The 25,102-nt window shown below is 33.3% G+C and overlaps 3 protein-coding genes across 3 annotated transcripts; 1 reads left to right on the plus strand and 2 right to left on the minus strand.

Annotated features, from left to right (window-relative positions):
* Positions 1-6,382: 6,382 nt before the first annotated feature.
* Positions 6,383-8,430, plus strand: LOC144571717 (glycosyltransferase BC10-like). The gene is made up of 2 exons (XM_078321080.1): positions 6,383-6,972; positions 7,609-8,430. The coding sequence occupies exons 1-2, from the start codon at positions 6,421-6,423 to the stop codon at positions 8,245-8,247; spliced, it is 1,191 nt and encodes a 396-aa protein (XP_078177206.1). The 5' UTR covers positions 6,383-6,420; the 3' UTR covers positions 8,248-8,430.
* A 375-nt stretch (positions 8,431-8,805) lies between these two features.
* On the minus strand, positions 8,806-10,959 carry LOC144571819 (glycosyltransferase BC10-like). The gene is made up of 2 exons (XM_078321198.1): positions 10,304-10,959; positions 8,806-9,673 (listed from the first exon to the last, which is right to left on the minus strand). Exons 1-2 carry the CDS (start codon positions 10,931-10,933, stop codon positions 9,032-9,034), a joined length of 1,272 nt encoding a protein of 423 aa, XP_078177324.1. The 5' UTR covers positions 10,934-10,959; the 3' UTR covers positions 8,806-9,031.
* Positions 10,960-22,097: 11,138 nt separating this feature from the next.
* LOC144571888 (uncharacterized) lies at positions 22,098-23,080 on the minus strand. The gene is made up of 3 exons (XM_078321287.1): positions 22,622-23,080; positions 22,473-22,536; positions 22,098-22,362 (listed from the first exon to the last, which is right to left on the minus strand). Exons 1-2 carry the CDS (start codon positions 23,000-23,002, stop codon positions 22,474-22,476), a joined length of 444 nt encoding a protein of 147 aa, XP_078177413.1. The 5' UTR covers positions 23,003-23,080; the 3' UTR covers positions 22,098-22,362; position 22,473.
* Positions 23,081-25,102: the final 2,022 nt, after the last annotated feature.

The raw sequence follows: 25,102 nt of genomic DNA on the forward strand, positions 1-25,102 counted from the left end.
TAATATCTGCTTGGAGACCAAATTTTATAATTTTCTGAATTTTTTTACTATTTATTAAGCCACTTTGAAAATCGCTAATCCAACGGTTTTACTGTTTTGTGCAGCCACCGTTGGATCAATAATTTTGTAAAATACTTAATAAATAGTAAAAAAATTCAGAAAAATGTAAAATTTGGTCTCCAAGCAGATATTAATATGGAGAATAAGATGAACGGTTCGGATCGACCGTTTGGATTTTGAAAACTCAAATATTGAGCCGTAGCATAGAGGCCACTATGCTATCCATAGCACCCCAGCCTAACATATGATTTTAACAGCTGATCTAACGGTGGCTTCTGATTTTACTGTTTTGTTAAGCCACCGTTGGATTAACAATTTTCAAAGTGGCTTAATAAATAGTAAAAAAATTCAGAAAAATATAAAATTTGGTCTCCAAGCACAATTTAATATGGAGAACAACTTGAATGGTTCGGATCGACGTTTTGAACTTTGAAAATTGAAAAACGAATTGGTAGCACCAAAGCTTAGAAACTACCACTTTGATCTTAGTCAACCTCTATATATATATAGAGAGAGAGAGAGATGGGCTACGGTGAGTTGCGAAGTAAAGCGACTATTTTACTTCACGCTCATATTTTACGATTTTAAAGTTCAAAACGTCGATCCGAACCGTTCATCTTATTCTCCATATTGACATGTGCTTGGAGACCAAATTTTACATTTTTTTGAATTTTTTTACTATTTATTAAGCAATTTTGAAAGTCGCTGATCTGATGGTCCAGAAAATTTTACTGTTCATAGCAAAACATCAATTTTCAAAAATGCTTAATAAATAGTAAAAAAATTCCAAAAAATGTAAAATTTGGTCTCCAAGCACATTTCAATATGGATTAAACATCTAACGGTTCGGATCGGTCGTTTGGACTTTCAAAATGAAAATACAGCGTGAAGTAGAAACGCGTTTTACTTCGCAACTCACCGTAGCCCACCTCTATATATATATATATATATATAGTATGGCTAACGCGCTTACTTTAGCATATGGGCCGAAATGCTTCTGGTGAAAATTTGAAATTTCAAAATCCAAAAAGTCGATCTGAACCGTTCATCTCCTTCTCCATATTAACATCTGCTTGGAGACCAAATTTTACATTTTTCTGAAATTTTTTACTATTTATTAAGCCACTTTGAAAATCGCTGATCCAACGGTGGCTTAACAAAACAGTAAAACCATTGGATCAGCGATTTTCAAAGTGGCTTAATAAATAGTAAAAAATTTCAGAAAAATGTAAAATTTGGTCTCCAAGCAGATATTAATATGGAGAAGGAGATGAACGGTTCAGATCGACTTTTTGAATTTTGAAATTTCAAATTTCCACCAGAAGCATTTCGGCCCATATGCTAGAGGAAGCGCGTTAGCCGTACTCTATATATATATATATATATATATATATATATATATATATATATATATATATATATATATATATATAGAGATAGGCTAATAAACAATCGATTGTTCCTGGGCCTTGGAGCAATCAAGTTTTAAACCGTCCGATCTGATTTTAGATTTGTGCTTGATCTGATCAGAGTTGTCGCTGGTTTCAATAGAACGGAACGGAAAAAAATTGAAACTTCTCTCCGTTAGCTGATTTGGTTTTCCCCCTCCGCCCGCCCCTCTCTCTCGTTCTCTTCTCCTCCGTTAGATCGCTCGACCCTAAATCGAAGAACCCCTCCTCTCCTCTCTATCGCGCCACAGCCAAGGTTCTGCTATTTATGACACTATCGCACCTCTCTCCTCTCTTAAGCAGGTAAGCACCTCTCTGACACTATCGCACCTATCAAATTCGCTTAGTCTTCATTGGTTCAGTACTGTAGTAGGCATGTAAGTTTTATATAAAAATCAGATTCAAAAGTATAAAATATTCATTGATTTATTTAAATTGAAGATTAAACGTGGCTTTATTTATATACTAAAGTTTTTTTTTTTCCTATCTATTTTGGTTCCTATAAGGTACATGCCTATTTGTAATGAATTGATATAAACGACTAATGATTTTTTTTTTTTAACTACTGGTAACCCACACTGATTCCATTACATGCTGCTTATATGTTGCTTAGTTCTCAAATCAATTGTTACTTCCTGTACCAGCCTGTACTGTTCCACACTGCACCTACTATAAGTTGTTGCTATCTGAGTTCTTAATGCTCTTTCACATTTATTCCAGCTGATAAAACTTCAATATTATTTGCAAACTTTGCCGCTATATCCCAAGAATAGCATAGTCATTATGTGATCCATGTGAAGTAGTAAGGAGGCAGACATTTATTTCACTCTCAAGATTATTACAGGTTTGTTAATTTGTTTCAACGTTTTGGTTTTTGCCTTTAAAGGCGATTTCTTGTCTTTCTAAGGCAGTGCAGTTATATAGTTTTGTACCTTAATATGCATGTGGCTTATTATGAAATATTTCAGTTTTGACCTTTTCATGGAAACCTTAAGCCTTATTTATTTTCTTGTTATTTCTTTTAAGTCTTTTTGTATGTTCTAATTTCATCTCTTGGTATTTTTGCGCAGATAAACTAGATGCATGATTCAAATCTAGAAGTTTAAATTGAGCAAGATTTCAAAGGATGCTTTTTTTTTTTAATGTTGATATATGGTCCAGGTCTGTGTATCATAGACTGGTACAGTTTTGCTGTGTGCGGCCAGGGCTAGTCTTAGGCCATATATTTTTGTTTTATGTTGGTTTCATTAGGGGATATAGATTAGTGTGAGGTTTGTTGTTGTTTATAAGATAACTATTATTGTTAGTTGATGTTGCTTGACAAAATTAGATTTGTTACCGTTATATAAATGAATGATTTTTGGACCAATCTTGAATTTCCACAGATGTTAAATATTGTACTAGAAATTAATAACACACCCATGCATTATTTATACCAGTTCAAATGTGCAACAAAAAGTTTCAATTATTTGATCCAGAAACGAATAACTGAAATTTGAACAGCTGAATTGAACATAACAATAACAATAAAAAGGGATATAGTGTTACACAACAATAGTATTGCATTATTTTACCAGTACATTGTTTGTATTAATTTTAAAACGAAAGAGATACAATTCCATAAAACACAACCCTCCACAAAATAAAAGCTCCAACAAAGACACCTATACCAGTATACCCCTATAATTCAATTAACAAGAAACATAATTTCCTAAGCCCTTGCATCCACAGTAATTCTATTTTGCTTCCAATCTCCTAGGCCCTTCCCCACTGCAAATTTTAGTTGCCTCTGATTTCTTCTGACAACGTTTTTTCCAATGAGAATGCTTCAATCTGCATTGTGAACATAAATTGGCCCAATAAGCAGCAAACTGGTACTTGTGGCATTCCAGATAGCTCATGCCAGGAATGAACATAAATTGGTCTAATTTGTTAGAATGAATTACTTATTAGTTCATTTTTTTCATGACCAGAAATTAACACTCAAGTTATTTTAATTTTGTTTGTCTTATTTGCATTGAATTTGATGCTCTGATTTGAGAAGACCAATTTGATATTTACAAGTTTCAAAATACAGATTCAAATCAAAGAAAATCGAACTTAGCTTGGACGGGAGCATATTTAAACGAAATTAGCTTGCATGTGTTTGAAATTGCATCCCCAATTAGTTTGTTCGAAATTTGTACCAATTTGTACCCAACCAAGATCCTAATTTGATGGTTAACAACAATCATGAGCTAAACCAGAAAAATGCAAATTGGCCACGAAGAGAAGGCCACAAGCTGACCTACGAGAGAGAGATAAGGAGCATACCGGAGGAGGCGCTAGAGAGCACAGTAGCTTGGGAATCGGAGGAGGAGAGCGAAGCAAGCGGCGCTGTAAAGAGATGAGGCGCGAAGGAGGAGACACCGTGGTGGAGAGGTTGGAGGCTATTGTCGTGAGAAAATCGCATTACTGTAATATGGTACGATTTAGAAGGAGAAGAATTTAGCAATTTAGGATCGAGCGATCTAATGGAGAAGAAGAGAACGAGAGAGAGAGAGAGGCGGGCGGAGGAAAACCAAATCAGCTAACGGAGCGAAGTTTCAATTTTTTCCGTTCCGTTCTATTGAAACCAGCGACAACTCTGATCAGATCAAGCACGGATCTAAAATCAGATCGGACGGTTTAAAACTTGATTGCTCCAAGGCCCAGGAACAATCAATTGTTTATTAGCCTATCTATATATATATATATATATATATATAGAGGTAGGCTAATATACAATCGATTGTTCCTGAGGTCTTGTACAACCAAGTCATTTTCTGATTTTTAAAGTCCAAATGATCGATCCAAACCGTTCATCTTGTTCTCCATATTAATATGTGTTTGGAGACCAAATTTTACATTTTTCTGAATTTTTTTACTATTTATTAAGCCACTTTGAAAACCGCTGATCCAACGGTGGCTTAACAAAACAGTAAAACCAGAAGCTACCGTTGGATCAGCGATTTTCAAAGTGACTTAATAAATAGTAAAAAAATTCAAAAAAATGTAAAATTTGGTCTCCAAGCACATATTAATATGGAGAACAAGATGAACGGTTTGGATCGATGATTTGAACTTTAAAAATCGGAAAATGACTTGGTTGTACGGGACCTCAGGAACAATCGATTGTATATTAGCCTACCTCTATATATATATATATATATATATAGAGTATGGCTAACGCGCTTCCTCTAGCATATGGGCCGAAATGCTTCCGGTGGAAATTTGAAATTTCAAAATTCAAAAAGTCGATCTGAACCGTTCATCTCCTTCTCCATATTAATATCTGCTTGGAGACCAAATTTTACATTTTTCTGAAATTTTTTACTATTTATTAAGCCACATTGAAAATCGCTGATCCAACGGTGGCTTAACAAAACAGTAAAACCATTGGATCAGCGATTTTCAAAGTGGCTTAATAAATAGTAAAAAAATTCAGAAAAATGTAAAATTTGGTCTCCAAGCAGATATTAATATGGAGAAGAAGATGAACGGTTCAGATCGACTTTTTGGATTTTGAAATTTCAAATTTCCACCGGAAGCATTTCGGCCCATATGCTAGAGGAAGCGCGTTAGCCGTACTCTATATATATATATATATATATATATATATGAGGGGGGATCGGATGACACCCTTTTTTGGTGACATCGAATATAAATAAAATTAGTTTGGGTAGTTTTGAAAATACTGTCGGGCTTTGGATATTTTTTTAAATTTTATTTATTTTTTGAATATAAATAAAATAATCGGAAAATATATCATGTGAACTTATGAATTAACAAATTTGTATCCCATTGTAAAGGCAAGGCGCACTAACCTTTTATTCTTTATTTTCTTTTTGGATGCTCAGATTTTAAGTACTCTTCTCCTTCATTTAATTGTTAAATAGTTAGTTATTGAATTTTGGCGATGTTATTAATTAATGTTGAAATTGATCCCTACCGTGCCGCTAAAGCGGTCGACTTGATTCAAGATAAAGTCAATTCAATATTCACAAAAGGTAGCGGTCCGTGTTGGACTTTAAATTCTTTAATTACAATTGCATATATTCTTAACTATTTGATTGCCAATTTCAAAGGTACTCTTCAATATTTTGAATTCAACTTTTATTTCGCAGATCCCAACCGCAATTCAGAATATTTTATTTATGATTTAGGTAAATAGATAGATGGCGGTAATATTTACATGTCATAAAAGGAATCCAATTATGATTCGATTCATTTGGTATATGGCCTCAAACCCTCACATGTTTTGCCAAAAAAAATATCCTTTTTATCTCTATTTTATTAAAATTTAAAAGAAACTGAATCATTTTTAAGAAATTCATCCATTTATCTATTTATTTGTAATGAATTTCTATAAATGAAAAGGTTTGACCACAATTAATCCTCATATATAGAATAGGATTAAAACGTCCCATTATTTTTGCATGCCGATCATATATCGATTGTAACTTTATTTTTATTTTCAAAGTTCAAATAGTTGATTCAAATCACTCAATATAATCTACATATTACAATGTGCATGGAGACCAGATTTTTTTTATTTTTATATATTTTTTGATATGTATAAAATAAATGTATGTTTTTGGATGGTTCAAAATTTCAGAAAATCACACATAAAGAGAAAGGGAGGAGATATTAAGTCAACAGGAAACATAAAGAATCTTGTTCAGTACTGAAACCAAGAGCATAGATCTTAATTAAATTTGCCAGTAAAATAAAACGATCGATGATGATCTGATCAGGCGGAGGCCATATGAAATATATATTAAGATATCCCTAGTCACCAATTAGTCAAAGTCTTTAAGAGCTAGCTGGCTCCTGCATGTACTCGCTCTTAATCTTAATCTGATCCAACTCTTGAAGAAATTGAAAATCAACAATGAAGAGCTTAAGATCTTCTTCCTACAGACAAAAAACATTATCACCTCTATGGTCACCACCACCATCCAGTTCATCTTTAACCATCAAACTTCTCTTCGCTTTCTTCTTTTTAGCAATCGGTTTCGGCCTTGGCATTATAAAAGGGCACCACATCAAATCAAGTACTATCTCACGCTCTTCTTCTTCTTCTTCTTCTTCTTCTTTGAATCTGCCAGCTGTACTGCCGGTTAAGAAAGCCAAACCGATGATAGAAGCACGGGCAGGATTTAAAAGATACATGAAACCAACTGACATTATGCATGACATCAGTGATGGAGAGTTATTTTGGAAGGCATCAATGGTGCCGCGCATTAAGAAGCTTCCATACCATTGGTTTCCAAAAATTGCATTTTTGTTCCTCACAAAGGGAGAGATCCCCCTTTCACCATTGTGGGATAAGTTTTTCAAGGGACATGGAGGTCTATATTCCATTTATGTGCATTCTGATCCTCTGTTTAATGGATCTGTGCCTGTCGAGTCTGTTTTCTATGGAAGAAGAATCCGAAGCAAGGTACATATGTTCCTTCACTAATGCTATATGTGCTTAATTAAAGAAGTTTTTGTTTTCCTTTCACTTTTACTATGGTTATGCGGTTCAGCTAATTATCTTAAGAGATACATATGCCTTAATCCATTCTTAATCCCCCCCTTATTGATACTGTACTAAGTAAGATAATTAGCTGTTAGGTCTGAAAATTTATGGAGTTGACAAATATGTGCCTTCATGATTAGGAAACAACCAAGCAGCTGAGGAACATATTAAAATGTTAAATACATGACCGCTGATAGCAAAAGAGGTTCTTTAACTGGGCCTACTGTTTCCTTGTGGGCCAAGGCCCAGTGGAAAAGCCTCTTTTACCACTCATAAGTCATAACCATATCTTTATATTGTTCTATTTTTGTGTTGTGCAAGTTATGCTGTGCTGTATTTTGATTTGGTTTGCATTGGCTCCATAAGTCATAACCATATCTTTATATTTTGATAGGACATAATTGGATCATGTATCATTTATTTCCAAGAAAAATAAGTTTCATAAATTATGTACCCCTCTCATCTTCACTACATGTGTCAGTGAAGTAGAATCACCATACAATGATCTGGATGCTTCAATATCTATCAATGTATAGTTTGATGATTAAAATGCAGAAAACCAGATGGGGCCATGTGAACATGATGGACGCAGAGCGCCGTCTCCTCGCAAACGCACTTCTCGATTTTACAAACGAGCGCTTCATTCTCCTCTCGGAGTCACACATCCCTCTCTTCAACTTCTCCACAGTATACTCCTACCTCATGGGCCCCACAATCTACATTGAATCCTACAATAATATGCCCGGACCAACAGGCCGAACTCGATACAGTAAGAAGATGGGCCCAGTCATCAGGCCTGAGCACTGGCACAAAGGTTCTCAGTGGTTCGACATGGATCGTAAACTGGCACTTGAAGTGATATCAGATGAAAAATATTATCCAGAATTTAGAAAACATTGTAAATTGTGTGTGGCACATGAGCACTACTTGCCAACAATGCTTAATATAAACAAGTGGCGAAATGTAGAAAACAGGAGCTTGACATGGATGAGTTGGTCTAAAAATGAGTACCAGCCAGCTAAATTTTCAGGAGATGATGTGACGATTGAATTTTTGAAGAAGTTGAGGCATGGGAGATCTTGTAATTACAACGGTATGGAAACTAGGGTTTGCTTTTTGTTTGCTAGGAAATTTTTGCCAAATTGTTTGGGAAGGTTGTTGGAACTTTCTCCAATAATTTTGGGCTTTGGGTAGGTTCTGTACTCTGTTGGGATTCTTTGGGGGCCCTTTTAGGATTAGGTAGATTTTTTTTTTTTTTATTGCAAATCATTTTCATTTGGGCCTTCTTTACATATGGAATTAGATGTTTTGCTTTTGAGTTGGTATACTATTTCTTAATAAGTATTAAGTAGAGATGATTTATATAAAAATCATTCATGATTCGTGAGCACTTAGATATGCACAAATGTTGAAGCGGTATGGATGAATCATGCAACGAATTGCATGGTTTCGAACAGAGATATATTGGACCGATTTGGCATTCATTCACATGAATACAATTTATCACTAGTTGAGACCAGTGTTGTAAATAACGATATGTGGTCGTCGGACGGATAAGGTACCGTCAATTTTTATTTTCCTCTTTTTTTTATATATATATATATCTTGAAGCTTTCTTTGAAATTTGACATTTTCATGGAGCTGAATGTAAGATAAATAGGGTATCCTATCAGATATTAATTAAAACAAAAAGTGATAATTTAAACAATATGAATTGTTCAGAAGTAAAATAAAAAGGAAAATAATTAACTGTTTTTATTTTTGTATATAGATACCTTAATTAATTTACTCAAATATCTCTACAATGTCAAGTCATCTCCTCTTATATTTTTACAAAAAATACATAGAAAAAATGGAATCAATACTGTACACACAGTTTATCATGTGCAAGTGCAACATATTAATTAATTTATAAAAAGAAAAAAATGAAGGAATAACTAATGTTATACGGACTTTGACGTGGCTAATTCTCATTGGCTCAACCAAATCTCATGACTTGAGGAGCAAATCTCAAGAACCTTGTGAGGGCATTAGGCAAGAACTTCCTAGCAAAGAGGAAGCAAACCCTAGTCTGGTTGCCATTGTATGTGCATGTGTGCCCATCTCTCAACCAATTCAAGAACTCAACGGTTACCTCCGTCCTCGAATACCTAGCCGGGTGGGGCCCGCCCCTCGACCAGTCAACCCAAGTCAGTGACCTATTTGCTAGGGCCCACCAATACTTAATGTGCAAAAATGTTGGCAAATAGTGCTCATCAGTGTAACAATTATACTTGCAATGCTTCTGGAATAGAGGAAAATAGGTCTGGTCGGATATCACATCTACCGCGATCTTACGGTCGATTTCAAACCACTGTGACCCCTTTCGCCACTGATTAAGTTTTATCTGTGGATGCATGAGTCTCTGATATCTGCCTCTGCCGGTAGGGCTTTGTTCGTCGAATGATTCGAGGTAGACCTGGGTGGAGTTGATGACATAAGAGTAGACGGTGGAGAAGTTGAAGAGCGGTACGTGCGTTTCTGAGAGGAGGATGAAGCGCTCGTTTGATAAGTCGAGGAGTGCGTTCGCAAGAAGCCGCCGCTCTGCCTCCATCATGCTTATATGGCCCCATAGCACTTCCTGTTAATTTAATTAATTTGACAGTGTCAAAATTTTATCAATATTAATTTTCCTAATTATTTTCAATAGATGGAAGCAAAATTAATTGAATGGTAGTCATTTATGAATCTACTTCTGCTATCTATGCATAGATTCTAGTTTCTACACTTGGCTTAAATTAAATGAACCGCGCGCTAAGAAATATCACATCACATGTTGCTAATTATTGATTGCTCCTATACAACTTGTGATCATGTCAGCATCCATCCTGTGTATATAATTGACACCTTGGTTCATAGTATTTTGTAATTTGTATTTAGCTCCAAGTAAGTAGAACGAAGACGTCTCTGACCAATGGATATTAATTTCTCGGATCATGTTTTTCATTATTATTTTATGATTATTCGTTTATCTCAAGTAGTAATTAATTACGGGATAACCGAAGCCCATTGTCATGAAGAACAGTGTAATAAATTATGATATTCTCGGAGAACGGTGTACCTCGTACTAATGACCAAATTTGAATTCAAACAACGGGTAACCGTAACACTAATCCAGAAACATTCAAAATTAAGGAGACTATCAGGATTGAGGATCAGTCAATGCCACAAAAAAAAAAAAAAAAAAAAAAATTCAAATAAAGATCATTACCTTGCTTGGAATTCTTCTTCCATGAAAGGCTGAATGCTTCGGCATGGACCCGTTGAAGGAAGGATCAGCATGCCAATATATTGAGTAAAGACCCTTATGCCCCTTGAAGAACAAATCCCAGAACTCTGCAAAGGGTAACTCTCCCCTTGTGAGGAACAAAAATGCGACTTTCGGCACATGTTTTGACGGACGCTTCGCAACCTGCGGCACCATTGATGCCCACCAAAACAATTCCTCCTCTGTCATGTTGTGCATGGCCTTCCTAGGCTCCACGTAACCTTGAAATCCTACCGGCTCATTTTCAACGGTTCTAGTCTTGTTATCCGATGAAATTGTTGTTGGTGTGGCGAATTTTGCCGACTTTGGCTCCGGCTGTGACAGGGGAGGGGGAGGTGGAGGCGATGATGGTGGTGGAAGTACTGAAGGCGAAAGAACATCGATAAAATTACGGGTGGATCGAAGAGGGAGGGGATTGGAGTCGACATAAAAGCTTGTGAGGATGCCCAGAACAAAACCTAGGCTGAGGAGGAAGAGAACAGAGATGAGATTGAGAGGCCTAGAAGGGCTTTGCATGGGAGTTGTTGCAAATGTATTATTGTTTTGAGGTTGATCGAGTTTGTAGTTCTTCATTGTAATATTATTATGTAAAGGGACCCAAGACCCAAGACCCAAGTGATAGCATGTGGTTTTCAATCGCTTTCTAGGGATATGAAGAGAAGAAGGGGTTCATAATTTATAAATTACAAGTGACCTCATCAACTGGGGAGGGTATCATTTAGGGAAATGCAAATGGGTCTAAATTTCAAGTCAAAAGAGCCTGCCTGCAAACGATCGACCACAATATGAGACCAATAAGCCAATTTTATTTATTCAAAAAAACAAACAAACAAACAAACAATAAGTTGATTAATTTTAAAAATAAGGGGACTAATTAATTAACTATGACGTCGGTAGCTAGGTTCATGCATTAATTGTATATTACCATTACCATTACCATTACCATTATATAATTAATGCATTATATATAGAATTACAAAACTGCCCTGGACCCCTCCCCTGGTTTGCTTTTTAATTTTTATAGGAATTGAATGAAGTGCCTTGGAATGTCGGTAAACAGAAAGGGAAAAGGAAGGAAAGTGCTGAGTGCTGAGTGCATCAAGGTTCAAGAAAGAAAGGCCACTTGTTTGTTTGTATACCCGCAGAAAATTAAATTAAGAGGAGGGTTCAAATGCCTCTATTTTTTGTGCCTCCATCATGCCTCCATTTTTTAAAACTTTAATAACTCAAGATTTAAAACTTAAAAGTCAAAATAAAACCGTTAAATGTGATCTATGTTATTTTCTCTATGTGCTCATAAAAAATTATCACATTTCAATTTTGTTTTTATGTGAATCAATAAGTTCAAAAATCAACGTCTAGAAATCATCCAAATTAGTGCATTTTTTACAAGCTCTTGATGACAATCAAAATAAAATTGAAATGTCATAATTTTTTACATGTGCATAGATAAAATGATATAGATCATATCCAACGGTTTTATTTTGATTTTTAAGTTTTAAATTTTGAATTATTAAAGTTTTAAAAAATGAAAGCATAGTAGAGGCACAAAAAAATTGAGGCATTTGAACCCTCTCTTAAATTAATGATATTGAAAGGTTCTTTTGGATTTCAGATGTTTCCTTGGGCCTGCACCCAAGTATTTGTTACCTACCTACATCCTCTCCATTTCTCACTCAAGTTCCAACCTTCGCATTAAATTAATTAGCAGTACTATATAATTATAAGGTAAGTCCATTAATTAATTGTGGATACAAGTTTTGTCCATTGTATGTAAGGAAAGGAGAGGTGCTAATGAAAATGTTGCGTCAGCAGTTCCGTTGGAATAATTCCATACTTGTTGGTGTAACAGATCGATGGTGTTATCTTATCTTATCTTATTAATTTGTCTATGTCAAATATAATTTCACATAGCTGGCCATCATGTTCCCGGACGGGACGTTGATATATATCATGCATGTCAACAAAAAAAATAAAAGGAAGGATGATTGAATTTTAATTTATATCTGTAAGAGAAATTTAAATTTACTGGTTGTTGGAATATATATTTTTCTCATAATTTGTTTTAACGAGGACTTACAAATCAAAATGAAATGTTGTAAATTATGATTCTAAATTCAAATAAAGTAAACAAAATAAACAAGTTTGAGATAAACCTGAATTCTTAATTTGAAGTTCACCGAAGTTGAGTCAGGCATGCACCAAATAGTTCAATTATATATCACAAGATTTTGTAATATATATATATATATATATATATATGGAGAGGGGGGATATATTAATTTGTACATTTTCTTTCTTTTGTGCTAATTGGGGGAAAATAAAAAGAAAGGATGATCTACAATATATATAGCCGGCCGGTTATGAGTGACATATATATTTTATGGGCTATATATATATGTGTGTGTGTGTCACTAGGTTAATTAACGTTTCCCATTAATTATATCTTCAGTTAATAAAGAATTAAATAAGGATATATATATTTTGCGTTGCATTACAGCTCTATTAAAGAGCGACCATTTAATTAATAAGCAGTACGTACATGAGCTTTATAAAGTGCCATTTAATTAAGCAATTGTCCCCTGCAATTCTTTTTAAGGAAATCCAACGGTAAGAAAAATGCCCCATGTCAAAAATATTATCTCTCCTCCTTATTAAGGAGCTTAATGTCTAGATCCTGCAAGGGTTCTGATTTATTGTTTTTTTTTTTCGGAATGATGCTCAACCGTTGAATTTCCAGATCCCACATAGATGAATTTTTCAAATTATGAGCTTCAACACTTAAGTATGCATTGGTCGCGCCGCATATGATTCCAATGCTCGTATTTATTTAAATAGTTAATCTGAACCGTTTAAAATGATCTCCATATTAAAATGTACTTGGAGATCAAATTTTACATTTATTTGAAAATTTCTAGTATTTATTAAGATGTGTACCAAATTGTTGTTTTCAGACAATTCTGAATCATTGAAAAATAACGATTTTCAAAAATTCTAAATAAATAGTAAACAATTTCCAAAAAATGTAAAATTTGGTCTCCAGGCACCATTTATTACGGAAACCATATTGAATGGTTCGAATCGACTATTTCAATATTAAAATCACAAAAATAGACTTATAAACATATGATGTTAACATGTACCACTATAAAATGGTGTAATTGCATGCGTATTTTTCTAAGAACATTTGTGAAAGAATTTTGTCATCGCTTATGACTACTGTTTCAGTTAAACCTATTCTTTCTATTCATCAAATATGTATTTGAATATAGTTAATTAAGTAATGAAGTAAGACTAGTTTCATCAAGTAAAATAAAATTTCCTTTAGATGCCTGCAATTAAAAATCTCAAGTGTCATATACAACCAAAGGAAAGAGATATATCATGTGGTGTGTGTAAATATTTGAGGCTACTTCAATTGCATTTTTCAATATAATAAAAAAAATAGACATGGAGATAATTAATTTATACTAATTATTAGTGAATATATTAATTCTTATGTGCATTAGATTTAATTTATAATTTTTTTGTATTTTCATTCCGTATTTGGGCATGTATGAAATCCTGTTTTGCAAGAAGACATATATGGAACTTGATATTTTTTACAAGGCTAAATCAAATGATCCTAGTAAAGAAAAAATGTGTTATGAATAAAAATTACACATACATGTGCGTTACTAATTATTTGTAGTTTGAGAAAGATGAGATCATTTGCCTCTTTTTTTCTTTTTGTATTCTACAGTACAGGAAAATGGCACAAAATGAAAACCAGTCATTAATCTAGTGATTAAAGACAATATATATTGTTCTTGTGGAGAATTATAGATTCAAAACCTGACTGAAAAATCTCTCGTGAATATTAATAATTGAGTCAATTGACTCCATTTTCTTACTTAGAAAAATGACACAAAATAATATAGGATATATTGGGGTTTGAATGTTGATATTCATTTTTCTAGACGCGCGTGTGTGTATTTGTCCTATGTTTCGTTATTAAAAGAATTATATTTCCATGCAAGTCGATAAAATTTTAAAAGATTGCTTCCAAGAAAATGCTTTAAAAGAAACAGGGAATTCAAATTATACCAAAGACATTCCAAACAATAATGCGCCCCATGAAGATATTTGGTCAGAAAAAAACGAATACACCTTATCAAATAGATTCTTATACATATACATATATATAAAAAGTAAGATTTATTATATTGTAAAAAAGAGAATTAGTATTGAGTCAAATGATACACTTGTAAAGGTTTGTTTCAGTGTAGCGGAAAACATTTTTGATAAAATAAAATATAAAAATTAATGCAATATGAGTGCGATGCATGCATAACTTGCACATAATAAGGGAACATAATAGCATTCATACCGCCCGGGAATCGGGATTATGTAATATAATTTATAATAATACATAAATAAATAAGGGAACATTCAATTACAATTAATTCATAGATGGTGGCTGGTGGCTGGTGGCTGGTGGCATGGTGCACGGCCGATATATGATTACCGGTCAAACCTTCCCAACCTTTTATGCGCAATCAACGCTTTATTGCCACGAAAATTATTTCTTTATTGGGTTTTGGGATACAGAAAACGACAAAAAGTTGTTACAATATAAAAGAAGTGTGGAAGCCATGCCATGTTGAACAACAGTAAGCAGTTATTCCGATCTCAACCGTACAAAGTTTTCAATGCTCGAATCTTAATGAAGAAAATCAACGGTACTTCTATTTCTATTTCTATTCTAGTTTTGTTTTGTTTTGTGAATAAGCCCGTAAAATTGAAACATGCAAGTTGTCCATTACATTAGTATTACCAGTAAAATTGAAAACCTTCCAACTAGAATTTAAACATACAACTTGAACTTGTGTGTCTATTCTATTCTATTATATATGCAGCTGGCCAGCTGCCTCTTCTATTTCCGTCTTGACTGTTTTATTCAACAAGTAAATGTATATGTTGGCTAGGGCTGTAAACGAGCTGGGCCTTAGCTCGGCTCGTTTATTTTGGCCCGAGCCTGGACCGAGCGAGCTGGACCTAGGTCATCCGAGCCAAAACCTCTGGGTCAGCTTGTGACAAGCCAGTCCGAACTAGCTCGCGAGCCGACGAGCTGGCTCGCTGGGTTTTATTGGACTGCTATTATACAAATTAAAAAATTAAAAAAATAAGAAAACCCATTCAAAAAATTTAAGAAATCGTCCAGTAGACACATCTTCAAGCAACTAAAGTCCATATCATTTATTCTCAAACCGAAAATACATCAATTTTGCATAATTGCGCCTTTGAAAATGAGACTGGACTTAAAATTATACGGGACTAAATCCTAAATCCACTGTAGCTTAACAAGCCGAGCTGACCCCTGGCTCAGCTCGTTTATTTTGGCCCGAGCCTGGACCGAGCTGGCTCGTTAACAGCTCGGTCCACTACCAAGCGAGCTGTTAGCGAGCGAGCTAGAGGCGAGCCGCGAGCTTTTTTGACAGCCCTATATGTTGCATACTAGTACAAATTTTGAACTGGGATTTGCTGAAATTCTCGCCGGTAAACAGTGTTCCTGAAATTCCTGTTTTTTCTAATCCAGCTGTTAGACTGTTTCGAGATGCGTGCACAGAAAATCTAACTGTTTTGAGATGTGTGCAGAGGAAAAATTGAACGGCTTGATTCAGAATTTAAGAGATTTTAGAAATACTGTTCACGAGTCAGAGATTGCAGCAGATTTCAAATCACAAATTTTACAGGGGTTATGTACATTACTAGTATTTTAAAGCCATGCGGATGTGAAAACAATATGCGGGTCATGGTCATCAGACAACAGTTGTTGTTGTTTTTAGAATCTATTTTCGCATTGCGTAGTCACCGGTAAGAAATTTTTTTTTTTTAATGAAATTGTTGGTTGGTAGCGTAATTCCTTAAAAAAAAAAAAAAAAAAAAATTGAGCGACACCTTCATCAAAGAAGAAACATCTAACTTGTCTACGAAATACGAATACATTTATAAATTGCTTTTTGTCGTTACATGTATTTTTTTGTTTTTGTTTTCCAAAGATGACTTTATAAAAGACTTACATTTAATATTTTTTTTGAAGAATCTTTAGTTGCAAAAACTATATTCTATATGTGTGTGTGTGTGCGCGCGCGCGCGCGCGGGTCATTGTCATCAGACAACAGTTTTGTTTTTTTAGAATCTATATATTTTCGCATTGCGTAGTCACCGGTAAGAAATCTAAAACTATATTCTATATTATTGCGACGTCTCTTTCAATCAGGTACTACTGATCTGAAGAAAAATTCTTAAATCAAACTATCTGATGCAGAAATTGTTACTGGCTACCACATATTAATATTTTTCCTTTTGAAGAGAAGACTTAAACACGCAAGAAGAATATCATGACCCCGTGTCGTCATCAAATTTCCTTTGAAATATATATAGGACGTGTTGCAGGGGCTTCACCTAGTCGCTTATTGCATTAACTGTTTCAGTTCAAATAATAATAATATATATTCATATTTGGTCTGATTAATGTCTTAATCTATCACCATATTTATTAAGAGTCTCACTAATGTTAACTTATTGAATCTTACTGGAAACTTTTCAAACTTATTGAATTAATATACTTCAAACGATAATTCAAACTATTCAAATTTAATCTACTTCATTAATGATAAAAAAATATTTAAATTTATAAAGTATCCATTTTACCCTTTATAAAAAAAATATTTAACTTGTTTTAGTAGAAATATTTAATCTTCTAATTTGTTGGTTTTGAGAGCAACTGATTCATTCTCTAACTTGTAACGTACACACAAGCATATACATAAATGTCACTGTTTATGCGTGCACACAAGCATATACCTAAATGTCACTGTTTATGCTTCACAAGTAGAGAAATTAATCAATTGTTCTTGAAAACCGGTCAGTTAGAAGACAAAATATTTTTCTTACATAGACTACGTATTTTATTTTTTTAATAAAACGTAAAATGGATGCTTATTAAATTTTAATTGAGTATTAATATAAAAATAATTGAATTAGTTTGCAAGTTTTAAAATTTTAGAATAATAAATATGATATTATAAATTTTAGAGAAGGAAATACGTAATTTCGAAGTTGTCGAGGAATATATATCATGAAATTCCTACAATTCTAAAGACAACAAATGTTATTTGTTTTGAGGAAGAAAGATATAAATATAAAAAAAAAATATACATTTCGAGAAACACCTTATCACCAAAAGAAATTGATACATAATGTAATAATGTTTTTCACAAAGATCTATCAAATTGTTATGTAGCACTATTATATCATACGGAGGTTCAAAACATGTTCGTGTGTATTTTTAAATTACTTTCTATATGATATATTCTTTTTTAATAGAATTGCTCAGCGTTAATAATTACAAAATTAAGACTTCTAGAAAGTACCAGTGGTTTTTCACAAGCACCAGAACTCAACTTTATTACATTTTAGAAAATTTATATTTATATGTAATATATTACTTGTAGACAATAATATCATCTCTTTTTCTTTGCGAGGACTTGACAAATTAAGTCTATTTGATAGTTGATGCTACACCCATGGAATTTAAATATATATATATATATATATATATTTCCTACCAAAACTAAATATGTTCCTTTAAAAAAATTACATATTGCCCCCAAGAATAACTACATTATTATATATACATTGGGCACCACATTTTCAGTTCATTTATACAAATAACAATTTGACTGGCTTTCCTATCAAATTGGTAAAAAAGAAGCCTTATAATATTTTTCTACGAAATAAGCTAACTTCCTCCATGCAAAACATCTCCACCATTGGGAGCGAAGCCGATTGAAATTGAGAGCGTGGTATTGTCGAAACTCGGAGCACAGCGGTGAGTTAATCTGGTCGTAGATATTTAAAAGTCACTCATTTGAAAAAAAAAAAAAAATTCATCTCAACATCTGATGGTCAACCAATAATTAGTCACCCCAAAAAGACATTTAACTTATTTATTTTCTAGAAGAAGAAAAAAAAGGTATTTAATTGGAGTGTCGCGACGGTATGGGAATCTGAAAATGGGCCGAATGGCTTAAAATGTTTGTAAAGTTCTTACTTCTTAGCCTGAATAGTAAAGCTCTAATTTTCACACCACACATTTTAATTTTAATTCATTGACTTGTTAAGGTGTAGTACAAACAATATATTGAGATTTGTCACCAACGATTTTGATACACGTACAAGTTGAAAATTCGTATTACTATCTCATGCGTCCAGAAAGTCCGAAAATTTTAAATTCTTAGGTATTAATTTTGTATAAATTCAAATATTTTCTATATATACACAAAAGATTCAAAATATCCAGATATTCTTTAGAATTTTCTACTGATATCATAAAAATATCTAAAAATTATATTATAGAGAATTCACTCCAACTTATTGTGATGTTGAGTGTTGCATCTAGTAGTATTCTGATGATTAAAACGTATTTGTCGTAGTAGTGCTTCCATTATCAAAACCAAAACAATGTTTGCAAAAGTACATGTAAATTAACGAGAGAAATAATTTAAAAAAAAAATCAACATGACAATGTTTTTTTAAGGTGTGCTGTTCTAGCCGCGCAATTGATGGTAAAATCGGTGTCGTGACATGTTGGGAATTAGAAAATGGCATGAACGACTTCAAGGAGATTAAATTTCTTAGCCTGACTAGTAGAAGTCTTTTTTTGATCACACGCAGTTCTTCAGCACGGTCTATTAAGTCGGTAAAATGAATGTTCACCAATTCTAGATGGAAATAAATCACCATCTGATACAGCACGTGTTCACAGATTAAATACATCCCAGTTTGAAGGTCGACGCGGTATAAAAGGAGTAGCTAAGACTTAGACCACGCGGAGTCTAATACAGATGCATATTTTCCATGTGTACAACTGTTTTGTCAAGAATCTTGACTCCGGGTCTGGTCAAATTGAATTGCACATGGAGCCTTCATTTAAACAAGTAATATAGATACAGAATATCAGGCAATTTAAACAACTCTTATAGTCTTATACAAATTTGATACAGATTTATCCATGTGTTTAATACTGGGTTTGATCTGCATGAGATGGCACTAAGTCACCAAGTTTAGCAACTTGCAATTTTTTTTTTAGCTATCTATCTGTTTTAGCTATGCTTGGTCTATTAATGAGGGCTTAGACACCATATTTGGAACATCTATGCTAGCATCTTAATATTATATTTAAATGACCATTTGTAAAATTCAGGCATCTAAATTTTAATAATCGTTTGTCAAATTAGTAGTAGACAAAGGGGACACATGAGTACTTGTAAAGTGATTTTGGATTCTCAGATAGTTTTGTGATGCTACACACAGAGCATCACAACATACTATTTGGTTCAGTGAAGTCGTGCAATAGGCACTCGTTCAGCATGAGAAACTCGCCCCTTGTGAAACTACAAGAAGGACCAAATGAGAACAGTAATTAATATTAAAGACTCAAGTATTATTACTTCAAAAATTAAAAATCAATTACTGAAGTACTTGCATAAGATTGATCACTTATCATACTCATCTGTACAAATGTAGGGCCCTACAATAATCTTCTCAATATGTCAAAAAAGATAACAATTACATAACACGGTTCATCTTCTACATACTGCAGTACAAAAATAACCCAAGTCCAAAATGTAAAAAGCATATCGAACAGTACGAATATGTTCTTTTTAAAACAAACATGAATATGTCAACTAACCTGGAACTCCAAGCCAATGACTCGTGTACAAATGCCCTACTCAATAGTCATTGATGCCATCAGCTTGTTCTGATTTACCTAGGTTTCTATTAACTAAATCACAAATTACCTTCATCATAGGTTAGGTCTTCAACTTTTTTTTTTTTTTTTGATTGAAAAATCTTCAATTTAAGCCATTAAGCAAGCACAACATCCTAAATTGCAGCACCCATAAGGTACCAGCGAGTGTCAAGATATACAATAAGTAACAGCTTACTATGAAAAAGATAAAATCTTATTAACAGGTGCATAGAGTTAAGTACAGAGTTGAACCAATATTAGAGATATCACCGATTTCAGCTTTTCATGTGAATGTTACCTTGGAATCGAGTGGCAATCAATCTGTTCACACCAATAGATGGATTCAGTACTGATGCTAATAAGATAGGCCAATCAGTGCCGGTTTCATACCAATAGCTGCACTTGGTACTTGTACACAGTTGTACTTTGCTACTACAGATAGGTCTGTCTTAAATAAATCCTTCCAATAGAATTTTAGGGAACTACTCCTAGCTAGTTTGGCTATCACCCAACTGGGGAGGTGTTTTGGTACGCCCGTCCCTAACCTTCTCATCAACTGGGAATAAATATGTAGGTAAACCAAAATGATACTACTTGGGAGGTCGTGAATTCAGAGTTTTGGAGCAACCAGAATTGATACTTTTCCTCTACTAACCTTATCATCAAACATGGAAGTACACTAAAGGAGAAAGGGTCAATTTTTCTTTTCCCCTTCCATTCCTCCATTACCAGTAACCAAATACGGTGTTATTGCCAGCTCAGAATGAATGTTTGAGAACTGGGTCTCAGACTGTGCATGTGAAGATACCTCACATAATAGAAAACTCTTCACCTATGGAAACCTTGTTTATTTGGTCAGTTATGTAAAAACCTCCATTAAAACAGCTGTTTTAATTGAACCCTATAATACAATACTTCGGGTAACAGTAATATTTTTTAAAATAAACCCCTGGTTCTCTGTATTTGCTGCACCTCAATTTTGATATTTTAACTGAATTCATAAATAATGTAACGGTGTTCTAGAATTTTTTAAAGAAAATGACAATTTTTCCTTTAATTCAGTTAAAACTCAGCAGGCTGTGAACATATATTGAATTTTGGACACTACAATTGTACAGATCAGTATGACAATCTATCTAAATCTACATAAAACACTTCATCCAACATTCTTTCTTCCCTTCTTACTTTGAAGTCATTTCTCTAAAATTTACCCGAATTAATTGTCAATTGTCAAAGAAATATTGAACCAGCCAATAGGATTTTTTAGAGATATTGTGACCAGTAGCCAACTTTAGCCTACAAGTGATTCAACTTGATGACAACAATTACAAGTGATTCAACACTCGTCTAAATTAAGAACTAAAATCTCTATGATCTCAATAGGCTGTGTATCAAATTTCTAGTAATTTCAAGATCTATTGATCATCGAACATGCTATTAGAAAATTAACACTTCGGCTTCTATCAGCATTTGACAGGTGTGCAATCTATTTCCGAATTGCACCACATTTAATACACGACAATAAATAACACGTCTACAATTCCATTTTTCAATTTAGATGTCAGTTTTCATGGTTCCCAATATATCCTTTCACAGAGGAATACACCAGGTTCATTTTGCAAAATATCCAACCTAAATTTAAGTCGTATTTGATTTGGTACCAATTTTAGGTACTAGGTCAAATATGCTATGGTTCTTGATTTCAATGAAATCGGTGGTAAAATACCACTATTTTTCAAAAAAAAAAAATTTAAGTCGTACTGAACTAATGCTTCTCCTGGTAATACCAGTATGACATATTCTCAAATTCTACTAGAACTTGAGCAAATGTCAAAACTCAAAACAAGTACTTGAACTTGTCAGTCAATGCTATGCCATTGTTAAAATGCCCGTAGCTTTGATGAAGCTTAATTTAGGACTAAAGAAGCATCAACCTTCTTTAATAGAGTACCAGAAAGAACTTACAAGTATAGAACAAACGGAGAAGTCCCTTGAAGAAACCAACATTAAAATCAAATACATATCAAGTTTCAACCGAGAATCTGTATGCTACACTTTATACACTGGTACTTAACACCAACGCATGTTTACACTACCAAACAAACTTTTTTCTGCTTCTGAGTTAACAATACATACTGTACAACACACAAATTAGCTCACAACAAGCCTGCCTATCTGCCTATTCACATGGGATCAGTACTTTCTGCAGTAATAAGTAACAACCACAACAATGAGAAATGAGGAGATAATTAAAGTTCACATACTTGAACAGAAATTATAATCAAATTTCTAATAGATGGATGTATTTTATACCTTACTCCACTACTTTGTATGTATCCAAGGTTATCTCGGTTAAAAAGCATCCAGGAAAGAGCATCTGATGAATAACCAGCATTTACAAAGTAGGATAAATCACAAGTAAAGATATAGATACAGCAACATTTGAATGTAAAATTACTTACATCTATCTGATGCTGAACCCCCCGGGGACGCTTGCGGGGACGTCTAGTGGGTCTCGTCCCCTTCAGAGCATAAACATCCTCTTCTATCTCCTCTCTCAGGAGGGTCACACAGAACACTCTCCTCTCAACAAATTTCTCCTCGATCGGGCTGGTCACCACCTCGCCGGTCTTTTCCTCCCCTTGTTCTGCTCTTTTAGCGCGTAGATTCCAAGGGGACATAGAGGTGGGCTCGGTATTGGTGGTAGGTTTGCGCGTGCGGAGGTGGCGCTGGGTGCCCCAGCTTTTGAAATTGAAGTTGTGGAGACGGGAAGGTAGAGTCGGGTGCTCCGCCGGTGAATCTTCTTTGCCTCCAGCAGAGAAGCGATGCACCGCTGGGATCATAGCGAGCGAGGAGATGGGAAGTAGTTTAGGTGTTCGATTTTCTCGCAACTTCTGGGGGTCTTGTCGGTCAACCCGTTGACCCTCTTACACAAGCTTGCATATTTTCCATTGTGTCCGTATAAATTTCTGAAATGGTGAAATATCATAATATTTAATATTTTCATAAAAGTTTAACATTCATATTTTTATCATCTTTTATTTATTTAACCTTTAATTTAATTATTTTAAAAATTAAATTAACCCTTTTTCTTTCATCCATATTACTGGACACCCAAAACTAAGGAAGGAAATAAATGTGCTGTTATTTCTTTGAGATAACATGACCTTGTTATTCTTCATTCATATGTTTAAATTTTTTTTATGTGCGGATTTCAACAAAAAATACTTTATCATACATGAATCTTAATAAAATACTTTATCATACATTTTATCATATATGGATCTTGTTATCCCAAAGGAATAACAGCAGATTTATTTTCGAAAAGAAATACTTAGATGAAGTCGGAAAGAAAAATGCAATTCTAGAAGATTAGGAAAAATTTAGTAACTAGTAGTAGTTTCATCCGTATATTAAGTAAATATATTCTTTTATTTTAAGTGAAGGCTGAATTTTTTATTAATATTCTCAATTAAATAATTTTTTTTAAAAATGTCCACTGTCTTTTTATTTTTAAAAATATTCAGACTGATAGGATTCATGATGGTTCATTTTTTTCAGAACTATAAGAAATTTGAATGATCCTGAAAAGAAATGAAGGTGTTTCTTACTTGTAGTCATTTTTTGTATTTCCTATGCTTTATCTCCTTCTCCTTTATTTGTATTTTGTAGGAGATTGCATAGGAAACTTATTTTTAAAATTTATGGAAATATGGGATATTGTAGTATTTTTTGTGGATATCGACTATCTTATAAGTTTATATGGAAACACTGAAATTTTTTCCTAAATAATGAATGGTTAGGTTAAAGGGTCAGTCAGGCGGTTCCTCTTTCACTTGCATATTGAACTTTGAAGTCTCGAATATTATATTTAATTACTTTGAAAAATATTTAATATATTGTAAAATTAATAATGAGTAAATACATGAGTTTTTACAGATTTAAAGGTGAAAAATATAATATAATAAATTTTTAGGAGAAAATACGTGATATTAAAGTTTTTGATAAGATAAATGAAATTTGGGATAATACAACATTAAATGTGCGGCTATTGATGGACTTGATTTCAACTTTGATTCAAATACGGATGGCGATTCTTATTAAATAAGAATTTAAAGATTCAAATGTAAATTTATATCAATTTATCTTAATAGATTATAAATTGAATTTGGATCATATTTCTAGATGTTTTAGTTGGATAATTTTGCCGGATTTCACCGAATTTTGTTCCTAGTAACTAATTGACCACTTAAGTTTAATTTGTTTCTACGTAGCTATTGAATTTTTTATTTATTCTAATTAAGTTGCTCGTTATATTTTTCTGTCTAAAATAAATAACAAAATATAAAATGATATAGAGAAGAATATATATAATTTGTTAGTATTTTGATCGGAAAAATAAATGTAGTGATTTGAATGGAACAAATAAAAGGTCCAATGATTGCAAATGAACAAATCAATTCTTGATAAAAGACAAAATTTAGTCTACAATAGTCATATAAGCTTCAAAAACTGTTGAAAAATATATTATACTATATTAGATTTAGTATGTTACATTTATATTATTTCGGGAATTTTTTTCAAGATCTCAAAAACCATTTTTACAATATATTATATATCCACATGAAAATCCATTCATGTATGTCAGATGATGCATCCGATTATATGATGACATACCATCACAATCCCGTTAGTTAGATGCGTACATTCGAGTGAAAAGGGTGAACAAAGTTGAATAAATGATTAGTTAATTAATTATTGGCTAATATAAAATGTTTTCAAGCGATGACAAATTGATTGGTTACTTATAAATTTGAAATCATATTTGTGATAAGTGGTAGATGATAGCCGAAAAACAGCAAAACATATTCTAACTAATAATGCGGCCCATAAGCAACAAATAAATTTGAAATCATATTTGTGATAAGTGATAGAATTACGAG

The sequence above is a fragment of the Carex rostrata genome, chromosome 19 (genome assembly GCF_964058835.1).
Source record: "Carex rostrata chromosome 19, lpCarRost1.2, whole genome shotgun sequence".
NCBI lineage: Eukaryota > Viridiplantae > Streptophyta > Magnoliopsida > Poales > Cyperaceae > Carex > Carex rostrata.